At 35.0% G+C, this 20,749-nt stretch overlaps 2 protein-coding genes across 2 annotated transcripts; one reads left to right on the forward strand and one right to left on the reverse strand.

Moving 5' to 3' along the window:
- Positions 1-2,890: 2,890 nt before the first annotated feature.
- Positions 2,891-10,353, forward strand: LOC107820023 (protein phosphatase 2C 50-like). Its single transcript, XM_016646232.2, has 4 exons — positions 2,891-4,622; positions 4,725-5,042; positions 5,139-5,244; positions 9,647-10,353. The coding sequence occupies exons 1-4, from the start codon at positions 3,786-3,788 to the stop codon at positions 9,979-9,981; spliced, it is 1,596 nt and encodes a 531-aa protein (XP_016501718.1). The 5' UTR covers positions 2,891-3,785; the 3' UTR covers positions 9,982-10,353.
- A 587-nt stretch (positions 10,354-10,940) lies between these two features.
- On the reverse strand, positions 10,941-19,862 carry LOC107820013 (aminopeptidase M1). The gene is made up of 19 exons (XM_016646223.2): positions 19,506-19,862; positions 19,042-19,187; positions 17,535-17,637; positions 17,101-17,287; positions 16,936-17,029; positions 16,531-16,684; positions 16,322-16,426; positions 16,117-16,233; positions 15,867-15,980; positions 14,202-14,384; positions 13,836-14,118; positions 13,633-13,754; positions 13,458-13,555; positions 12,492-12,669; positions 12,293-12,407; positions 12,134-12,201; positions 11,942-12,016; positions 11,554-11,631; positions 10,941-11,352 (listed from the first exon to the last, which is right to left on the reverse strand). The coding sequence occupies exons 1-19, from the start codon at positions 19,728-19,730 to the stop codon at positions 11,167-11,169; spliced, it is 2,631 nt and encodes an 876-aa protein (XP_016501709.1). The 5' UTR covers positions 19,731-19,862; the 3' UTR covers positions 10,941-11,166.
- Positions 19,863-20,749: the final 887 nt, after the last annotated feature.

Genomic DNA, 20,749 nt, shown 5'->3' on the forward strand with positions numbered 1-20,749 from the left:
TTAAGTTATATTTTCTCGGTGGCTGAGCCAAAAGCTCGTACTCTTTTTAAAAAACTAAAATATCATATTTAAGATTTAAACTTGTGATCTAGAATAATTTATGAATCCCCTTTATCACTATATTATAATATATTTTTCATGTCAAGGATATTCAATAATTTATATATAACTATAAAGCTCATTTTTGTCCTATTTTTGCTAATTTTCTGGTGAAGGGGGTTAAATTGAACCGTCTTACCTCATGTAGTTCCACCCCTGCACTTTTGTCTCTCTCTCTCTCTCTCTCTCTCTCTCTCTCTCTCTCTCTCTCTCTCATATATATATATATATATATATATATATATATATATATATATATATATATATATATATGATTGTCACTAGTGATAGTATTTTTTAAATATATAATTTAAAGTTAATTAAAATATAACTAGATAATCTTTTGAAATTTTATTATAAACTCTACTTTTATTTTAATAACTAATTTTTTATTACTTGCATTGAATATATAAAGTTCCCACTATTTTTTATTGTCAATTGTGTAAATAAATTTTGAGTTTTGCTACGAGCAAATATTTACATTTTATCCTTTTATTCTACTCATCAGTTTTACTATTCAACATCAAGTTATATGCTTGGTTACTATTTTAATTTTTAATTTTGAAAATGAGATTTAGTTATTAGATAGTTTTTTTTAAAAAAAATTAGAAAAGAAAAAATATTATGATATTAAAAAAGAGAGAGAGATAAGTGGTGATAATATAAAGGGAAAATAAATATTTTAAAAAATCAATTGAGAAATGAGGAGGAGAATATGTATTGTTCAAAGTTGAGGGGGAGTTTGATTTTAAAAGTAAAGTTGGGAGTTTTCACTTTACCCTTGACTGCGATTTTACTTTTTTTTTTTTGGTAATTAAAATAATTTCATTACCAAATGGAGTTATGTACAAAAATACAGAAATCTGAGAGTTGGACATAAATAGCCCCAACTTATCAGTAGCAACTTCTGCTTCTAATCTTCTCGTGCAATTTATAACCGTTAATAAATAGAAAGTATACCTTTGCTATCGGAGGTAAATTTTCTAGAATTAATGGCCGTCCTTTATAGCATAGTTGGGGGGTCTATTGAGTGAGTTGGACTAATTTTGGATGGGTCAAAATAGATTGAATAAATAATTAGGCTGGTCAATGACCCGTCCAAAAATTACTTGGGCTAAGCTTGGCTGGTCCAAATGGACTAATATTTGGGTCATAGTCCAGCCCGCCCAAATCTTATAAAGTTTTAATTAATGTGTATTTGTTTTTCTATGAATATTTAATTAACAAATAAGATTTTTTATGGTCATATATAATATTTCAAATAAAAAAATTATTTTAAAGATGTTTTAGCAAAGTTACTCATGGATCAATTTGGATTAAAAATCAGCCAAGCTTTAAATGAGATGAGATAGAGTGAGTTTAACAAATGACAGAGTCAATGACCAGCCTAATCTTGAACGGATTGGACGGGTTGAATAAGTTTAGGCTTAAATTGCCACCTCTCTATCAGTAAAAATAACACCAGGTGGCCACTCTAAAGGGCTGTTATTTAAGAATTAGCCAGTGCGTTCTGAATTTCAGTTTTTAATTCAAATTTTTGGGACAAAAATGTCCTGAATTGTCCTAAAATTAAGATTTTTAGTTTAAAAATTCAGAATAAAAATAAGTATTAGTTAATATCTAAATAACATCTCTGAGAAGGTATATGTGTGCTAGTCTAAATTATATCCCAGACAAGAAAGGACATTGGATAGAGTCTCTCTAAGTGGAACGTTTGTTGATTGTATAAAGGACACGTTCTCCATTAAGTTATCTATCAAAAAGGTCTACAGAAAGAATGATTGAGGTATAAGAATAATAATATAGAGGTTTTGCATTTGGGTTCCAGCTAAAATACTGAATGTAAGTTTTCATATGCTCCCATATAGTAAACACTTAAATGAACTTGTTGATCGTAACAAAATGTCTAATAGATTGGTCGATGTATACACGATGTGATCTTACACCACTAATGCTTAGGGTTGGAATGGCTAGAATTTCTCTATTAGAAGGGTAGTCCGGATATTAAACTCTCGCTATGTGTTATGCGCGGGATCCAGAAAGGGCCGGACTACAAGGGTCTATTGTACGCAGTCTTACCCTGCATTTCTGCAATAGGTTGTTTCAACGCCTAAACCAATGAACTTCTTCACATGGCATCAACTTTAGCCGAGATTCCCCTCCTAAAAATCTTTTATTATCAATTAAATTTTTCGAGTTTGAATCTTGAGAATGAACAAAATCTTGATACATAACTCTTTCCCTTCTAATGGACTAAATGGGAACCAACAACAACAACAAAAAAAATCTAATTTTATTATTACTCCATAAAAAATAATTGTGTTCACCAAATAGCCATAAATACAAATGGTGGGGCATTGAATTGGAGAAAGAATAGTGAAAGAGCAAAGATGGGTGGAGGGGCTTTAATATGCTCTTTTCGATTGGACATCTGTCCTTTTTGATTTCTGTTTATTTCATTTTTTCAATTTGTAGAAATTATGTTTTACTATTATTTATACTCCATATTCCCAAAATAATCATACTGTTGTAGTATAAAAAGAAAAAAACAACTATAAAACTTTTAGTATTTTATATTTATGCACACATTTTATTTTATTTAAAAAAATTAAGAGTTGTTGTTGCAATCTACATAAAAATTAAATAATTTGACTAGCATATTAAAATAGGATGTAGCAAGTGTTAAAAAACAACATTTCTATTTATTTCATCTTATATAATAATGAATTTTTTAGTCCACCGTCCACGTAGATGAACACAGTTTTCTAAACGCAACTGAAAGATAGAAAATTACATTTAATTTAATGAAAATAAAAAATATAAAGAAGAAGAGGAAGTCTTTTTAATGATCACATTGAACTGTTACATTGTATAAACAAACCCCATTTTTCATTTGTTGATGCTTCTCCCTTCTCTTTCCAAGTAAATTGGGGCAAAACTATAGTAGTATTACTCTTCTGGGGATGAGAAGTAAAGTGAAGCTGAGGTGTGTGAACTGTGAACAAAAATATTCTTGAAAAAAAAGGAAAAAGAAAAGAAAAAAAGAGAGGGAAAGATTAGGTAGTGGTTTTTAGTTTACCATCTTGTACTACTATTTCCATCCCCATTTATTATATTTTGTTCGTTGCATAATTGTGTGAAAAAGACTCTTAATTTTTCAAAGTTCTTATTATAGGGTTGCCTCAGATCCAAGGTACTCTCAAGTTTTATGTGACAAAAGGGTACCATCTTTTTCAAGGTTTCTTGTGATTCTTAGCTACTTTTAGCTTCTTTTACAATTTCACATGACCCTATTTCCTTTTTTATTTTTGGTCTTTTTGTATCAAGATTTATGTGGGTTTTGAGTAACTGAGTGGATTTTGGGATCTTGATTGGTTATTATCTTCAGAATTTAAGTGAAGTGCAAACAAGTCTTTGCTTTGTAATTTTTAGGTGAATTTTCTACCAAAAAGGGTAGTTAGTTGGTGTTACTACTTTCTGTTTACCAGATCTGACTGACAAAATTTCCATTTCAAGAATCAGAGCTTAAAGAAAAGAACTTTTTTGTTAGATCTTTCTAGGCAATGGAAAATGGTATGAGAAGATTATTGTTGATACAAAGGAAAAAATGTGATCAGTTAGTTTGACAATGACAGGTTGTGTAATGTCAGAGGGTAACTTTAACTGCTGTCAAGATAGTGATTTTGATGAAGGAGATGTGTTTGGCGGTTGCTCCTCTGCCATTTAGATTAGGTAATAATTTGATCTTTCACAACCCCCCAAGTATAGGAAGTAGTAGTCATATGGATGTCACTAGGCTAAATTCAATGGGTGACACTACTACAAGTTCGTATGCAGAATCTGCAGAGAAAGACCTTAGTGATACTGTATCATCAAGCAGGAGCGAGGGTGTTCCGTTGCTCCATATGATATCTGAAAATGAAAGCAACAACTGGATTGCTGGTGATGCTGTTGTTAGGGAAAGCGAGGATGATGAGATCTTATCGTTGGACGGTGATCAAATGTCTTGTTCCCTGTCTGTGGTGAGTGATTCCAGTAGTTTATGTGGTGATGATTTTATAGGTTTTGAGGTAGCTTCTGACATATATGGTCAGAATTTTGTGGATGCTGAGAAAAGCATTTGTAGTGTTGAACTTATAGCTAAGCCCGGAGATCTGGTAGAGTCAGGTGTTGAGGATGATAATGCGAGTAAGCCCTTTGCCGTCAAACTTGAGGAGGAGCAGATTACGGATGGCTCCAGCTCAAAATCATCTCAAGTTGTTGTTCAGCTACCCTTAAGTAAAGGGTTAAGTGCAGCAGTTAGTCGCAGTGTTTTTGAAGTGGACTATATACCCTTATGGGGATTTACATCTGTGTGTGGAAGGAGACCAGAAATGGAAGATGCACTTGCAACTGTTCCTAGGTTCTTGAGAATTCCTCTACAGATGCTAGTTGGCGATCGTGTCCCTGATGGAATGAGTAGATGCTTAAGTCATTTGACGGCTCATTTCTTTGGAGTTTATGATGGTCATGGTGGCTCTCAGGTTTCTCTCTCTCTCTCTCTCTCTCTCTTTTTACTTACACTGTTATAAAAGCTCATAGGTTTTACATCTATTTGATACAAACTTGGGACTTTTATTTTCCAGGTGGCGAATTACTGCCGAGATAGAGTTCATGCTGTATTGGCTGAGGAGTTGGAAACCTTTATGGCGAATCTCAATGATGAGAGTATTAGGCAAAATTGCCAGGACCAGTGGAAAAAGGCATTTACCAACTGTTTTCTCAAGGTTGATGATGAGGTTGGAGGGACGGGAAATCATGAGGCTGTTGCCGCAGAAACTGTAGGCTCCACGGCTGTTGTTGCCATTGTTTGTTCGTCGCACATAATAGTAGCAAACTGTGGTGATTCAAGGGCTGTTCTGTGCCGTGGGAAGGAACCCATGGCATTGTCGGTTGATCACAAAGTAAGTGAAACAGTGGTTCTGGTCTGACTTTAATTACGTGTGATGTCACTGATTAATCCTTCGGTGCCAATTTTCTTTTTATGTTCTCTTTATTAGCCGAACCGAGAAGATGAATATGCAAGGATTGAAGCAGCTGGAGGGAAGGTTATACAGTGGAATGGGCATCGTGTTTTTGGCGTTCTTGCAATGTCTAGGTCTATTGGTATGTTTCTCCTACCTACCCTATTATCTAGCATTTGCAAATCATGACTCAGGTATCCGTGTGTAAACATTATTGGTATCAAACACTCAGCTACTAGGGATCATTACAGGTTGTAGAATATTTTGCTTTTACAAGTCAGCTACTGCTCTTAGAATATATCCGTTTTGATTATGTGCTGAACCTGAGCATACCTAAACTTAATCACGATATTGCTCATGACTTAAAAGTTTTGGCTCTTTCAGCATCCTCCATTGTACAACTAATATCAGCAATGCACGTCATAGTAGTAGTTTGACACAGCAGTTATTGGTTATCCATGCTCCTAGAGTAAACAAAGAAGATGATTCTAGTAACAAAATAGAGAATTGGGCTTGATCATCAGTGCTAGTCTTTTAGACCATGTGATATAGACCTGTAGGCTCATATGGCCCATGTGGTTAGGAATGGTATCACAGTGTGCACTAACTGAAGCATGGAACTGGAAGCCTTGTGCTGTATAGATTTAGTTCAACATTAGTAATGAAGTTGCATATAATGCCAGCACAAGCTACCACAGAAGTCTTGTCTAGTTGGGATTTTGAAACGATCCTGGAGAGGCTTTTAAGTGCTATAGAAAATACGATTGTACCAATTACTGTTTCCCATATTCCTATAGTAGATAAGTAAGTCAAATCTCATATAGAAGTAGAGCAATGGCTTCGAAAAAAGGTAGAGCAATGGCTTCATAATGTACCCACAAGCTTATACTAGTTCTACAGTGCGCAGGCTTGTTACAACTTACAAGTAAAATTTTGGATACTTATCTTAAACGTTGGTGCTTTAGCAAAACTCAATTGTACTTCGAGAAGCCCATAGTGTGCTTAGGTACTCGGTGCAGGACCCTTCCCTTTTCTTGATCGTGATGGCGTTTTTGAAGAGTTTTCTGGAACTGGCAAATTGCCTTGTTCAAGTTACATCAAAACAAGGTAGTGTCTCGGCTGTTAAAATAAGCACACACACGCTAATATTCTTCCCTAGAGACCTGATTACTGTAGTGTTCTCCTTTCCCTCCAATAAGAGAATCGAGTGTGCCATTCTCCCTCTTTTACTTATGCTTCTCATTCTGTGTTTCATTTGCTTACATGGATGGATGATCTGTGAATAAGTTGGTTTGGTAGGGAACACGTCAGGTCATAGTTTGAATTTGAATTGTTTACTATGGTGCCAACTTGTAAAACAGTGTGTAGATTATTATTTTGAGGAATGTAATTGTAAGCCAAAAGGAGTAATGAAGTTACATTGTAGAATGTGTCTAGATCTACAACATATCTAGATTCATCGAACATAAGTAGGAGAATATTGCGGAATATTCCATATATTCTAGGACACTGTAAAATATTATGTTCCATCTTAAATCTTCTACCCTACTAAAATTTTCGTTGTCATAATTTACATTTATTGTCTATTTTCAATGTCCTTTTTAATGGTACCTATATCTCCTTTCTCACGGCTTTTACATTTTCTCGATGATTGTTCCGGCGGTATCGCCTATCCTGGTCACTTTCGGGGCTATTATTTAGGCAGCACATATCACATTTCTTGAAAAAATTAATATAATTGTTATGTTGCTCGTATCCCTCAAGATCTTTGTTGCGGTTGTGTCAATGTTTCATGATTTGGGTGTGGGTGTGGGATCGCACCGGGTTGGTTAACCAAATTTGGGTTCTGTGACTACACTTATGGCCTAGAAGTACAGATTGATTGTATATTTGGTTTGATTTTTGGTTTATGTCATATATATATTCACATAACGTACTAAAACACTTTGCTATTATACAAGATAACGTATAAATAAAATATTAAGTGTTTATAAAGCATTTATTTTTTACCACAAATACCTTTGCTCTCTAGTTATTAAAGACACAGCTATTTCTACCATAAATACTTTATGCTTTCTAGTTATTAACAAAGCTCAACAAGCATAAATATATTATGATAGATTCTAACCAAATTTCTAACAAAAATACTTACTTTTCTATGTTCAAACTATTATATACATTATATTACCATATTTATAAAAATACTATATTTATAGCAATTTATAATTATGCAAAACATTTTCCATTTAACATAATTAATTGTAATGGATTTAAATCACCTCGTGAATCGAAAAAGAAGTTATTTTCAACAATCTTAAATAACTAATTGTCATATATACATATATATTATTCCTCAATATTTATTAGCTGTATCCAGACATCCGTATTTGCACTAAGATCCATACTGCCAAGTCCCAAAATTCTTGTGATGACGAATCTGACCTCTAGATCCACAGACGTATCGGATACCCTCACCCGTATCCGAGAAACATAGCATAATTTCTCAATGACATATCAGTCTTCAATATGTGCAACGTTGCCATCCAGCGACATTTTCCGTCAGTGCCACGTCTCTTTTTTCAGCGACATTTTCCTGTCAGCACATGTTGTCATCCATCATTTCTTTCCAATCAGTACAATGTCGTTTACTTTTTCCAACAATACGTCATTTTTTAGTTAGTATCTCGTCAGCTCGCGTCTTCTGTTGTCACATCACTTTCCCGTTTCACTTTACAAATTCAAGTTGTTTCACCACCTTCAGTATGAGGGGCATATTGAATGTCAAATTGATTAATGAGATTATATTTTAGGATTTGTCTACTAGATTCACAGTATATCTACATTCACCGAATAGTAGTAATTGATTTTTGGAGTGTGTTTTCTAGAATATCATGAAATATTTTGTATTTAAGTGTATGTTAACTCGTTACCTATTTAGGTTAAAGAAATATACTTACCATGTTGTAGATGGAAGAACTCAGGAGCGACTCTTGTATATTATCACCAAAATCATTGAAAAGTTTCCTCTCTTTTCGCCTCTAGTTTCACATTAATCAACAATTACTCAATGTTAAAGAACAGAAGAATCGTCATAGAATATAGGAGGTAGGCGGTTTAACATATGATGAGAAATAAATTCATTTTTTAAGAGTCATTTAAACCAAGCTCTCCTTTTATATTGTCTCTGCTGAAAAAAGGTAAGAATTTGTGCCCTTCCATCAGCCATGTCTTTGGCCTTGTGGCCACAAAGGCACACATTTCGGTTGATTTTTTTATGTTCCTGCAAACCTTTGTTTTCTGATCATCACTTGTCTGGACATGGTTAGTGCAGTTCTTGAGCTATGAACTTCGTCTTGGTAAAACTTGTAAATAAAACAGAACCAAAAGAAGCATGGGAACCTTCTGTATCCTGGTCCCAGGGAGGTGCTCCTTTGATTATGGTGATTATGATGAGAAGAGAGCTCATTTTGTCTTTCGCGCAATTCTTTTTATACCTGTGACTAAGTGTGCCTTTGCCATCTGATGTGTAACTTGAAATGTTAGAATGTTCTTTTTCTCATTCTATCTTCGGTCCAGCATTACATAAAGGACCAATAAATTGTAAATCTGTGCTGAAGCCTGGCTTTGCTTCTAGACGTGTGCAAACACTTGTCGCTGAAGGCTGAACATGCAGGTTTGTCAATTGAAGAGGATATTACAGTGCCTATAAGATGGAAATTTGTGTCGATCAGTGTTAATTAAAAGCCACCGCTCTTACATCGTGATTGAAGCTATGCGCTTCAAACAATGATGCGAAGGTGATCCCAACAAGAAGTGCTTGGTTCTCTGAATCTCAACTTTGAGAAATTGGACTAATATCAGCATTAGTGTATATATGATACTGAAATTAAATTTTTAAATTTTAATTGCATTTTGATTATTATAATACCAAATTCATATATGTTTGCTATTTCTTTTAATGTTGTGATTGTGCGCTTTACTTCATGCTTTTCACTTCAAGCCCCATGGAGATTGTCGCTTTTTTGCACTCTTCGCTTTTAAAAACAGTGGTGTCGATCATATTCTCAAGTTTCTAATGTCAACTGAAAAATATAGCCAAAACTGACATTGAATAGTTTAAGTTGCTGTACGTGATTTCATTATTTCCGGAGGCTTAACTAATCTATGATATCCATGATTAAACATATAGCCAATATGCCCCAACTTCTGTCATCAAGCTGTGTAGGAATGTGACACGCTGGTGACTTAACATCTCCGCTTTGATATAAGCTATTTTTATTGTATCTAAGCTTTTGCAATGTGTGCTTTAAATACTAAGCTGTGAATAAAATACCCTGTGAGCTTGCCAGGATAGTATATGTGTATTCAATCTACCGATCTGCTTTTCCTTTTTTTCTCTTTCTATTTGACATGAGAATTACCCTATAGGGAATAACATAGTATGTTCATGGACTCTAAATGCTAATCCCTCTCCTAATTTTGTTAGCAAGCAAGTCTTTCTTCTATTTCCTTTACATTTTATTTTATTCGCTTTTTGGTTGCAGGAGATAGGTACTTGAAGCCCTGGATAATTCCTGATCCAGAAGTAATGTTCATACCTCGAACCAAGGACGACGAATGCCTTATTCTTGCAAGTGATGGTTTATGGGATGTTATGTCAAATGAAGAGGCATGTGATTTGGCTCGTAAGCGCATACTCCTGTGGCATAAAAAGAATGGTATAACACTTCCCTTGGAAAGGGGCCAAGGAATTGATCCAGCAGCACAGGCAGCAGCGGAATGCTTGTCAAATCGAGCTATTCAAAAGGGCAGCAAAGACAACATAACGGTGATTGTTGTGGACTTGAAAGCCCAAAGAAAGTTTAAGAGCAAAACCTAACATAACTGATCTCTCAATCAGCTGTTTCCAATTATAGGTTTATAGTATTGACTTCATATGATTGAATATATCCAGCCCTTTTAATTTTTACCAGGGGAATCTGGGACTTAAGGTTTTCATTAGAGTAGCTTTTTGTATGTATTGTAGTACTTGCTCCATTCTCTGTATGTAGTTTTTCTTCCTTTAGCTGTTTGAAGTAGGAGCATACATTATTCCTCCGAGTTAAAGGCTCTGTGAGGTTATTTGCCTCGGTATTACTTGGAAACAGTAATGAGCAAGTAGAGAGAGCTCTTCTGAATTGTATTGAAAAGATACATCTTTTTATACTTTTGTATGTGGTTTCAAGAGTATAGACAGAATAAGTTGACTCGATTAAAGAACACTAATATTCAATGCGGTGTATCTCGTTTATATGATATACAGATAGCGAAAGAAGCTAGATGACAGTATATGATACTTACTATCCCAGAAGCTAGAATCTGGTGTTTTTTTGATGGATTTGAACTTAAGGTTCTTACTGCTAAACTCAGCATTTGAAATTATTGGTTCAGAATTTGGTATTTTTCATGTTTATTTATGCTCCGTGTAGAAAATGATGGGTTCAAATAAACCTATAAAAAATCTATGGTCCATCCGCCTCTGGTAACATTTGAGTCTGGTGCAAATTATGACTTCATCAGATCATTCAGCCTGTTACATTACATTCTTAAATTACACTTCCTATTACTACCAACTAATTTTGCGTATGGAAGAGATCTGCAAAATTAAAATACAGTAAAGAGATGCATTTTATAACAAGATGTGGGATATGAAAATCTCGAGCTTAGAAGGACAAGCCAAGTGACTTGTAAACTGTAACTGCGCAAATATGCTAACCAATGCACAATAATGCTTGGAGTCTATCCAAATCCATGAAATATCAAGTATGAGGTAGTTAATCTTGTGTTCCAAACAGATGCTAACGTCTAAAAGACAAGCTCGTATATTAGACCTGGTACATCTGAGCACAACAAAAGCAGTTCAAAAACAACCGTCACGATTTATTAAATATGTAACTTATTGCCTATAGTTTGATCAGCAAAAGGATCATCAGAGACATAACCATTTAAAAGAAGTACCATGATTAACTTATTGATGGAAACTAGAAACTCTCTAAAGGGAACATTAAGTTCAACAACAGCTGCTTCAGTATTTCCTATACGCTAGCTCCATCACTGCCTCGGAAAGATTCTTCTCCTTTTGAATGCTTTGAACCCAGTTTGCATTAATGTGAACCCTCTCGATGCTCTGCTTCAAAGTTCTTGCAATGTAAGGCTTGGTGCGGCTAGCAAAAAACTCTTCAACTTCTTTCGCTTTCTCATAGGATGAGAACTGAAGAAAAGAAAGATTGAGCCAAAAGATGAAAGACAATACGTAATGAATAATTCATAAAATTTGTTTTCCATGCTTCTTCTGATTACACAACAAGGCAGAAGCAATAGATATAGCTTTTGAATCAAGTTGTCCTATAATAAAATAGTAAGCAACTGCATGCAAATGCTAGAGAAAGATGGCAAAGAAGCAGAAGCAAACCGGTGACACTGTTGCACTGATGAAGCGGGTTAATAGGAATCCAGAGCCGTAAGTCTTGTGGATATGATCCCATTTGTCCTGTATTCAAACAATTTATTAGAAGACAAAAAATCAAGAATCATGCCTCATTGCATTTTTCTGAGTAATCTATTGGTTACAAAATGCAGCATTTGGCACTAGTAATTTTATAAGAACATGTTGCACTTCCTCCAGAAATAATTGCACCTTGGACTAATGTGAATTCCTGAGTCTTACAGCCTACGTTTTTACAAGTAACAATTTAATACAATTTACAATGAACATTTTTTCAAAGGTATCTTTTATTAGGAATTAGTAATAAAAGAAATAACTCGAGGAGTGCAATATTTCTAGGAAAGGGAGTACTCACTTGCAACCATTTCCAAGCAGTTTCGCGGCCTTCTAAACTAACTGCAAGCCCGTGAACACAATCTTGACTCCGTACCTAAAATTTCCAAGCACAGATTACTCTTCGAACATTTTGTTGAAACAAAATACACACACTCTCTGTGCACAAAGAGAAGAGAGAGATAATCCAGTGCCATGTAAAAATCAAGAATACCTCAGAGCATAACAAGAAGTTGAGAATTTCAAGGATAATTTCAGGGTCCCTGCAAGATGCCAATGAACCTATAGAACAAGAGAATGCACTTATTGGTTGGACATACCGTTTCATAATCAAAACATTTAATTTCATAATCGGCATGAGTTGATAGATTACTTAAAACCCGTGTCTTTTCCTGGCTGAGGTCAGTCTCTCGGTAAACTCTTAAAAGAGCTTCAAACCCTGATCTATCTGATTTATTCACCCGCTGCATCACAGCTACATAAACAGCCTGCAGATGGGAAGGAGGGATTAGGATCTGCATAAGGTACAGAAGAAATGAATTTTGAGTTGCAATATACTCAAGTGTAGTTACCCTTCTCAAGTCAGGAGGAAGAACAGCTGTGTTTCTGTCGTCCAAAAATATGTGGAAGCGCCTGATTGCTTCATTTATTGTTTCGTCATGTCCAAAGGCAGCCAGAGCATTCAGAAGCTCCCCTCTCAACATGGCGTCAAGGTGGCTTTCCCCTTGTTTAGGATCCCAACCAAGTCTCCTGTCGATAAAGGAAAGTCCAATTAGAAGCAAACCTTTTGTGCCACACTGGAATATGAGATTAATGGTCAAGTATCTAATTTCAACTGGGAGCCTTAGACTAAATTCCCTCTTCCAACTCCATAAACAAGTTTTCCTTTTCTCTAAAGTTTTCTATTTGTGATGTCTAATTCCAGGTTTGTGGAGATGAATAAAGGGTAAACGTGACCAATTTGTAACACACCAGTTTACCCGTTCATTCTTTTCGAAAGGCATTATTGGCAGCAGATTTCTTGTTTCTAGATAGGTAAACAGAAGATATCTAGTTAGAAGAAAACTATATCTTTAAATTGATTTCAGCGATTATAAACAGCTCCTAAGTTCTCCTAACTTAGAATTAGAGCTACTAGACAAAAGAGAACAAGATGCAAGTTCTAAATCTTTTTTGTCAGGAACTAGCCTCGGAGAATCAACAACAACAACAACAACAACCCAGTATAGGCTCGAAGAATAGAAATTCATTTTCTTATCATATAGACTTGACCCGTGAATGTCAAGAAAGCCAGAGCAGGCATAATTCTGTTCCGATTTATGTTGCTCTCTGTGCTATATCCAATAGCTTTAGTTAGAAGACGTTCACCTATCTATGTTTATAGCATTAAAAGTAGAATCACTCCAACTATGCGCTATTCTCTCTTTCTTTTACACTGTTTCAGGATTTCTCTCCCCCTTGAACTGCATCTTGGACGATGACCCAAAATACAAAGATAAGCTAACATGCTTTGTAGTTTCGAAAAAGAAGTAACATACTCTGCAGAAAACTGGAAAAGATTGATGAAAAACAACGTTATGTGATCCTTCAAGTCAGGAACAGCATCAGCTGCAATTCTTGAAACTTTGTAACTTATCTGCATGAAGGGAAAACCGTTAATTTTGGACTGACCGAACTAATAACTAAAAGAGGTCTATAACGTAGAGAAATTACGCTTATCAGGTTTGATAGAACAGTGTAGTCGAGCTCCTCCCTGAAAGAAGCCATCAGTGCAAGCAAAGACGACAAAGACTGATGACAAGCCATCGATAAGGCATATGAATCATCTAAAATGCCTGTTCAGGATAACATAATCCCATCAATAGTCGATTTTAATTATTAAATATTAAACTTCACAAAAATGCAGTAATTGTTACCATATTTATCATTTGTTGATAAGCACTTGCTCTCTATGGCATATCTGAGTCTAGCTGATAGCTCATCATCATATTTAACTCTAAAAAAACCTGTTTGGTCCACGTTAACTTTTATCCAGGGATTGCCTTTAGAAGAAGATGAACCTAATAAGTCCTTAACATCAAGGGCTTCTGACTTTTCTTGCATCAAGAAGCTTTTACGAGCTTCATAAGAGCCACAACAGAGTGTTAACGGAACTATCCATTGCCCATCACCATGAGAACCACTCAGAAAAAATTGTGTCTGGCGCACAGAAACACAAGTTAGTATGGAGAAGACTAGACTTGGGTAATGGAAATATGCATTTGATTTAGAAACAAGATAACCTGGTCACATTCCAGCTTTTGGTCTTTTATTTTGACAGAGACGACTGGGTAACCTTGTTGCTTTGTCCAGGAGTTCATCAACTTGTTCACAGGTTCACCAGACTCCTCCTGAAGGACAGACCATAAATCCTCTGTCTTCGCATTTGAGCAAGCATATCTTTTTATGTATGAAGCAAGTGCCCTCTGGTTTCATGAAAAATTAGAAGAGACAAATTCATCAGTCACTTATAAGCAAGCAACAGCTACATGATATACTGGAAAGAAAATATTTTTTTAATCAATAAAGTGAAATTTCATATATTCCCAGCAATAAGCATATGCTGGTGGTATTTACAGAATAGCCACATTACATGTTGTGTAATGAGCTCAAAAATCAACAATGGCTTCTACATCATATTCTGGAAAGAAAATCTAGATCATATAATTTAGAAGGATGGTCAATGAGGAGATACGTGATAGTGAAGTTTCTCTTTTGACAAACTAATAGCTGCTGCTTTAAAAATGATGCTCAATAGCAGTATCTGATTAATTATCACCAGAAAACATTACTTTCAGGAGGACTTCTATAGACATATGTACTGCATTCACTGCTGAGTTTGTTAAATTCACTCATTAAAGAATACTTTAATTTGGAATAACTTTAAGTCACTATATTCAAGCAATGAATAGCATTTTGAGTGCTGACTACTGCTCTTAAGTCTTAACTACCTTGATGGGATTAGCAATACCTATTTTACCTTTGGAAAGTCAAGTATTTAAATTTCCAGTAATTAGGAGATACACCATTTATCAAGTCCAAGAATATAGAAAAGACAAAGTACTACTTTCTCACTATGCAATTAATGTTGAAGATACGAGTATCTCTTCATCCCAAAATCTAAACTATTGTGACTTTATTAACAGAATAGCAGTTAATCCCCACAGTAACGATCACAAGCATTCAGAGGAGGACTTATATATAACACTACCTCTGTCCCGGGTGACACACATTCCTCCCAAAAAGAATGACACCTTTCTTTTTTGGGACGACTTGATATAAATGTTCATTCTGTTTTTTATTTGTTGATTAAGTAATGATATAAACGTTCATTCTTCTGCAAGGAAGGAACATGAAAAACATGTGGAACTCTCACCGCCACACACACACACACATATCTATCTCTCTCTCTCTCTCTCTCTCTCTCTCTCTCTCTCTCTCTCTCATATATATATATATATATATATATATATATATATATATATATATATATATATGTGTGTGTGTGTGTGTGTGTGTGTGTGTGTGTGTGTGTGTGGTCTTTGTTAATTTCTTAAATTGCGTCCTTATTCAAACACCTTTTCATAAGTAATGATTTAAGGGCAAGCAAAGTTTTAGTGTAACTTAGTCAAGAAGCCGTTTGAACTTTCTACTAATAATACTTTACAATACCTTACCAGTTAGGAAAGATAAGACATTAAAAGGGGTCGTTGCATTGAATGATATAGTTATTCTTTCTAATTCCACCCTCCCACTTTCCATCTCCATCATCCAACACACAAGTATTTGACAGGTAACTAGTATATGTAAAAAAAACAACAAAATGGCCGAGAGAAATATAGCACAAAGGGGCTAAAATAAAGACAATAGAAAAGAATGTTAACATAGTAAATAATGGAAATGCAAACCTGGAAACATTCAGGTCCAAGATAGCTCTGTAACATCCGAATGACAGATGCACCTTTTCTATAACTAATTGCGTCAAAAATTTCATCAATTTCTCTGGTATGATTGATGTCAACCTGGTAAGACAAAATAAGATTTGTAGAATAATTCTAAAGCTAGCCCAACTAATAGATGTCAATAACTGGAGATTAAGCACAAAATCCATCTTGCATTTAGCACAATACAAGAAGCGGAATGAATGTTGCTTCATACCTCAATGGGGTGGGATTCTGCAAGCCCATCTAGACGAAGTCCCTCAGTGGCCTCTTCAAGAAACTGAGTCCAAATTTTCCATTCCGGGAACAAGCTATCAGTCGCCAAATAACTCACCTGAATACCGGTCAGAGAAAATTAGAATGAACAGCTCACCGACCCAGTCAATGAACAAAAGCATATACTTCTAAGAAAAGCAGCATACCCATGTAGCAAACCCCTCATTCAGCCATAGATGTGTCCACCATTCCATTGTTACAAGATTCCCAAACCACTGATGAGCAAGCTCATGAGTCACCACAGTTGTAACCTGAAGAAAACCCAACTTTTATTCAACAGGTCCAAGATATAAATCAGACAGTTTAATACCACGTATTATAGGAAGCCAAATAATTTCCAACAAATTTGCATTACCCTCTGCTTGTTAGCAGCGGCAGAATGCTTATCATCATAAAGCAATGCTGTTTCTCTGTATGTAACAAGACCATAATTTTCCATTGCACCAGCAGCAAAATCAGGAATGGCAATCATGTCCAATTTAGGTAGTGAATATGGTGCACCAAAGTACCTACGAGTGTTTTACTCCACAAATTAGAATACATTTTCAAGCAGTTGTTTAGAACTCCCCCCTCCCCCCTACAAACCAAGGAAACTTAAGCTGGAATAAAGGTATATTATCAATAAGAATATTTAGAAACTAATTCCTGGACTACATCAGGGAAAAACTTCCAAGTTTAATCCTCCATGATCCTCTTCTTCATTAGTTTCCTTTTTTGTAAATAAAATGAGAGAAACATATATAGTGAAAGTGATGCATACTCTTTGAAGAGGGGCAGCGTTTTGACAGCAACATGTAATGCGAAGTTCCCTTGATTTGCCTTGCCTACCTGACAGTATACTCGAACAGGAATTCCTGCACAAAGTGATGTTAATTAGCAAACAAAAAATGGTCGCAGATATATTCACTAAGACCAGTATAAGTACCATCAGATGTATAATCCTCAACATAGTCGAACAAGCCAACCACAAATGCCACCAAGTATGTAGACATGATTGGAGACTCTTGATATTGAACTGTTTTAAGATTCCCCATCACTTTTTCTTCTTCAGCTGGCATGTTAGAAAGAGCTACCAGTTCCGATGGTACGTCTAGTGTAATTTTAACGGTGGCCTGGATAGTTCATATCAAGTAAGACGAAGAAAAATCTGAACAACCAAATCTTGTAAGGAACAAATAAAATACTTAACAAAGATTAGAAAAAGAACGAGAAATTATTAGATCATCAAGTTCATACGTGTTTTGTCGGATTTATAGCTAAATATCTTACGACCAGCTGGTTCCAATAGCAATTAACATTACAGAGTAGATAAACAAAGAGAACGTGGAAACACCAAAGACAGTGAAATGCTGGCAATACCTTACAAGCAGGTTCATCCCAGCATGGAAAGCAACGCCTGGCATCAGCTGGTTCAAACTGGGTAACAGCCATATTCTTTTTCTCCCCATTATGCTCGTACGTACTGCAAAGAACCAATCAGTACTGTTAAGCAATCTACATGTAGCACAAACATAATGAAGTAACACGTAAATGAGCCGCAAAATTATCCTGTCAGTTGACTTCTAAAGTAGAGGAACATTGTTTTTTAGTTCTTGGTTGTGAGCATGGATTCTAGACTGTTAAGCAATCTACATAATTATAGTGCAATCATAATGAAGTAACACATAAATTTTCTGTGAAAGTCTCCTGTCAGTAGACCACCTGACCCTTAATCTATACTATATTAAAAGCACGAACCCCCTTATCGAAATGTCATTCACCTTTTTTACCCTTTAAAATTAGATTTCACACTAGACAAAATCGTCATTTAATTATTTCTCTAATTTTTAGAACGTTAAAATAAATTAAATTTTGTTTATTAAACTCTTACTTATTTGAACTATGTATGAAATTCTAATATTTAAAACAAAAATCACTTCAATTCAAATAAACACATAAAATTGAAGGCAAACGTCGAATCAACACATAAAATTTAACACTAACATAAATATCTCAACTTTTACCTTACATATCTAAGACCAATTAAAATGAAAGAATAATCATTAAATAATAATTAGTACTATTTACATAATTAAATAAGGAAACATATATAAATATTATAGCTATATATTTAATATAGGAGCTCAAAAATAAAAACACTCATCTACAATTATAAATAGGGAAATATTGGACTTCGGTAGGGCAGAGTTTCTTTCTTTATTGAATAATTAGATAAATACGATCAACAATCATTATTTTCAAAAACGTATACTTTTTTCTTTAACTTTTCTTTTATAAAAAATATCTCAAACATAAAATTTATATAATTCCTTAAAAATTTGTATTCATTAAGATGGGATACATACACGCGCAAAGCGCGTACCCTAAAGACTAGTCTTTTAAAAAACCCATTGTTATTTGGTTGTCGCTTGTGAGCATTGGCACAACATAAGCAGGACCGCAACCTTTTCCTCTCCTGCTTTGTCGCTAAACTAAAAACACTAGAGGACTACCACCAATTGCTAGGGGAATAAAAACGTTCGATAGATGTATTGGCTTCCTCATCAACAAGCTACATCTAGAACTAATACAGTTACGCCACCACATAGTAATGTTGGGGCCTCACCAACGTATCTTCCGCATAGAGATTATAGAAGTAGGTATAACCCTTGAATTAATCAGTATCTGCCCTAATCCTTATACAGTATAACAAATAGATAGATATCCTTCATAAATATAAAAGACAACAATACAATGAAAATGTTTCATGAGCAATCAATAACCATCTATACTTGGAAAAAGAGAATCAACAGTCATCACTACGCACATTAAAAACCAAGTATCTCAACGTTTAGTTCTTCTGTCTAAAGATGGGAAAAATTAATACCTTCTGTAAAACCCTTTCATCCTATCATTCAGCATTCCTTCAAACGCCAAACTCAGAACTCCAACACCAAGTGGCAAACTTTCTCCAAACTCTACAACCACTATCTCATCCTCTTCAATCAACCCCACCTCCAATGCCTCGAATACCTAACAAACACATGTTCAATAAAACAAAACAACAAGAAAATCACATATCAAACTACTCATGATGAAAAAAGCTTCAATCTTGAAAAGGGTCAATCATGAACAAACACATGGTCAATAAAACAAAAAACAAAAAAATCACATATCAAACTACTTTTGATATAAAAAAGGAAGCTTCAATCTTGAAAAGGGCCAATCAAGAAAAGCATCTTGTTTGAAGATTAAAGCATGGTCAATAAAACAAACAACAAAAAACTCACATATCAAACACACACACACATATAACTTCAAACTTGAAAAGGGTTCAATCAAGAAAATCACCTTGGTTGAGGATTTGAAGAGAACAGACTTGGGGTCAACAGAAAGTTCAGCAGCATTGAGGACAATGAATTTGGTGGCAGAGACAACATCAACGGATATGTCAACGGTGCCGGTGAATTTACAGGCGACAAGGTCTGGTTTCAACCTTAAATCGTACCTCTTAGGGACAACAAACTTGGGAAGACGAGGTTGTCCTTTGAATTGATTGTACTTGTGCTCCGCCATTGTTCAATCTTAATCTTAAGTTAAGATTGTTGGGTTTTTTTCTCTATGTTATAAATCTTGGGATCTGGATGACTCCTATAAAGGAGAGTTGTGTAGTATTTATAGAGTTTGTACTATGAAGTGTGTAATCCTATGTATAAAGGAGAGTTGTTTTATAATTTTTTTTTTTTTCGGTTTATCTCTTTTCATAGAGTTAAAAAACATGTCTATTTTCTAATTTTCACAAGTTTATCCCCTGTTTTTTTTTATTAAAACGATAATGTTATATACACTATCTTGGTTCAAAATGAAGAACTTAATTCTAAAGTTTGTCCAATGATTGTACATTAATTTTTTACTTCTACTTTAATAGGCAATTAATTTTATTGTTATTAATCATTTTTTAATATGTGAACCAACAAATAGTTTACGGGATTTTTCAATCTATAAAATATTTTTATATCATCGTTCCTCGATATGAGTAGAAGGCTCATGCAAAATATTACGTTGAAGGATTGTCTCAACATGATAATCACTAGCTTATAACCTAATATCGTCATGCATTATACATCATTGTATACGGTCAAAATCGAGTTTGCCTTTCGTGTGACCAATCGAGATTAGGGCATGATGGACCGGGGTTCATCATTATAGTATCGAGCTATGATGTGAAGTCGGGCTGCTGAGTTCGAACCCTAGAAACCGACCAAGGTCGGTTTCAACCAAGATCGATATCGAGCACAGGTATACGTCGAGCAAATAGAGACCGAAATCGATCAAGACAGAGATCGAGCCCAGATAGAGGTCGAGCGAATAAAATCCGATCACGATCAAGAGTGGCCGAGTTCGGGCTCGAGTCAAGGAACAAAAGAGCCGTTATAGCCGCATTTGGGGAGAGGATCTCGGCGGAAATCAAGGAAAAACCAATTAATTAATCTGTCATGGGATCCCCACTATATATTTTTAATTAAATCCAAAGTAATATTCCTCCACTATATTAAGAGTAGGTTATCATTGATTCAGGAACTCAATTTTTATTC

The sequence above is a fragment of the Nicotiana tabacum genome, chromosome 23 (assembly GCF_000715075.1).
Source record: "Nicotiana tabacum cultivar K326 chromosome 23, ASM71507v2, whole genome shotgun sequence".
NCBI classification, from domain to species: domain Eukaryota; kingdom Viridiplantae; phylum Streptophyta; class Magnoliopsida; order Solanales; family Solanaceae; genus Nicotiana; species Nicotiana tabacum.

Bases quoted from the DNA above. Each gene is read 5' to 3' on its own strand.
- LOC107820013 (XM_016646223.2), bottom strand. From the start codon at position 19,730: ATGGCGGAGCACAAGTACAATCAATTCAAAGGACAACCTCGTCTTCCC. The intron at 15,981-16,116 runs GTATGAAGCAAC...TTGTCTTACCAG, and splicing joins CAGAATCCCACCCCATTGAG to GTTGACATCAATCATACCAG. The intron at 12,202-12,292 runs GTAATCTATCAA...CTTGTTCTATAG, and splicing joins GGAAAAGACACGGGTTTTAA to GTTCATTGGCATCTTGCAGG.
- LOC107820023 (XM_016646232.2), top strand. From the start codon at position 3,786: ATGAAGGAGATGTGTTTGGCGGTTGCTCCTCTGCCATTTAGATTAGGT. The intron at 4,623-4,724 runs GTTTCTCTCTCT...TTTATTTTCCAG, and splicing joins ATGGTCATGGTGGCTCTCAG to GTGGCGAATTACTGCCGAGA. The intron at 5,043-5,138 runs GTAAGTGAAACA...TCTCTTTATTAG, and splicing joins CATTGTCGGTTGATCACAAA to CCGAACCGAGAAGATGAATA.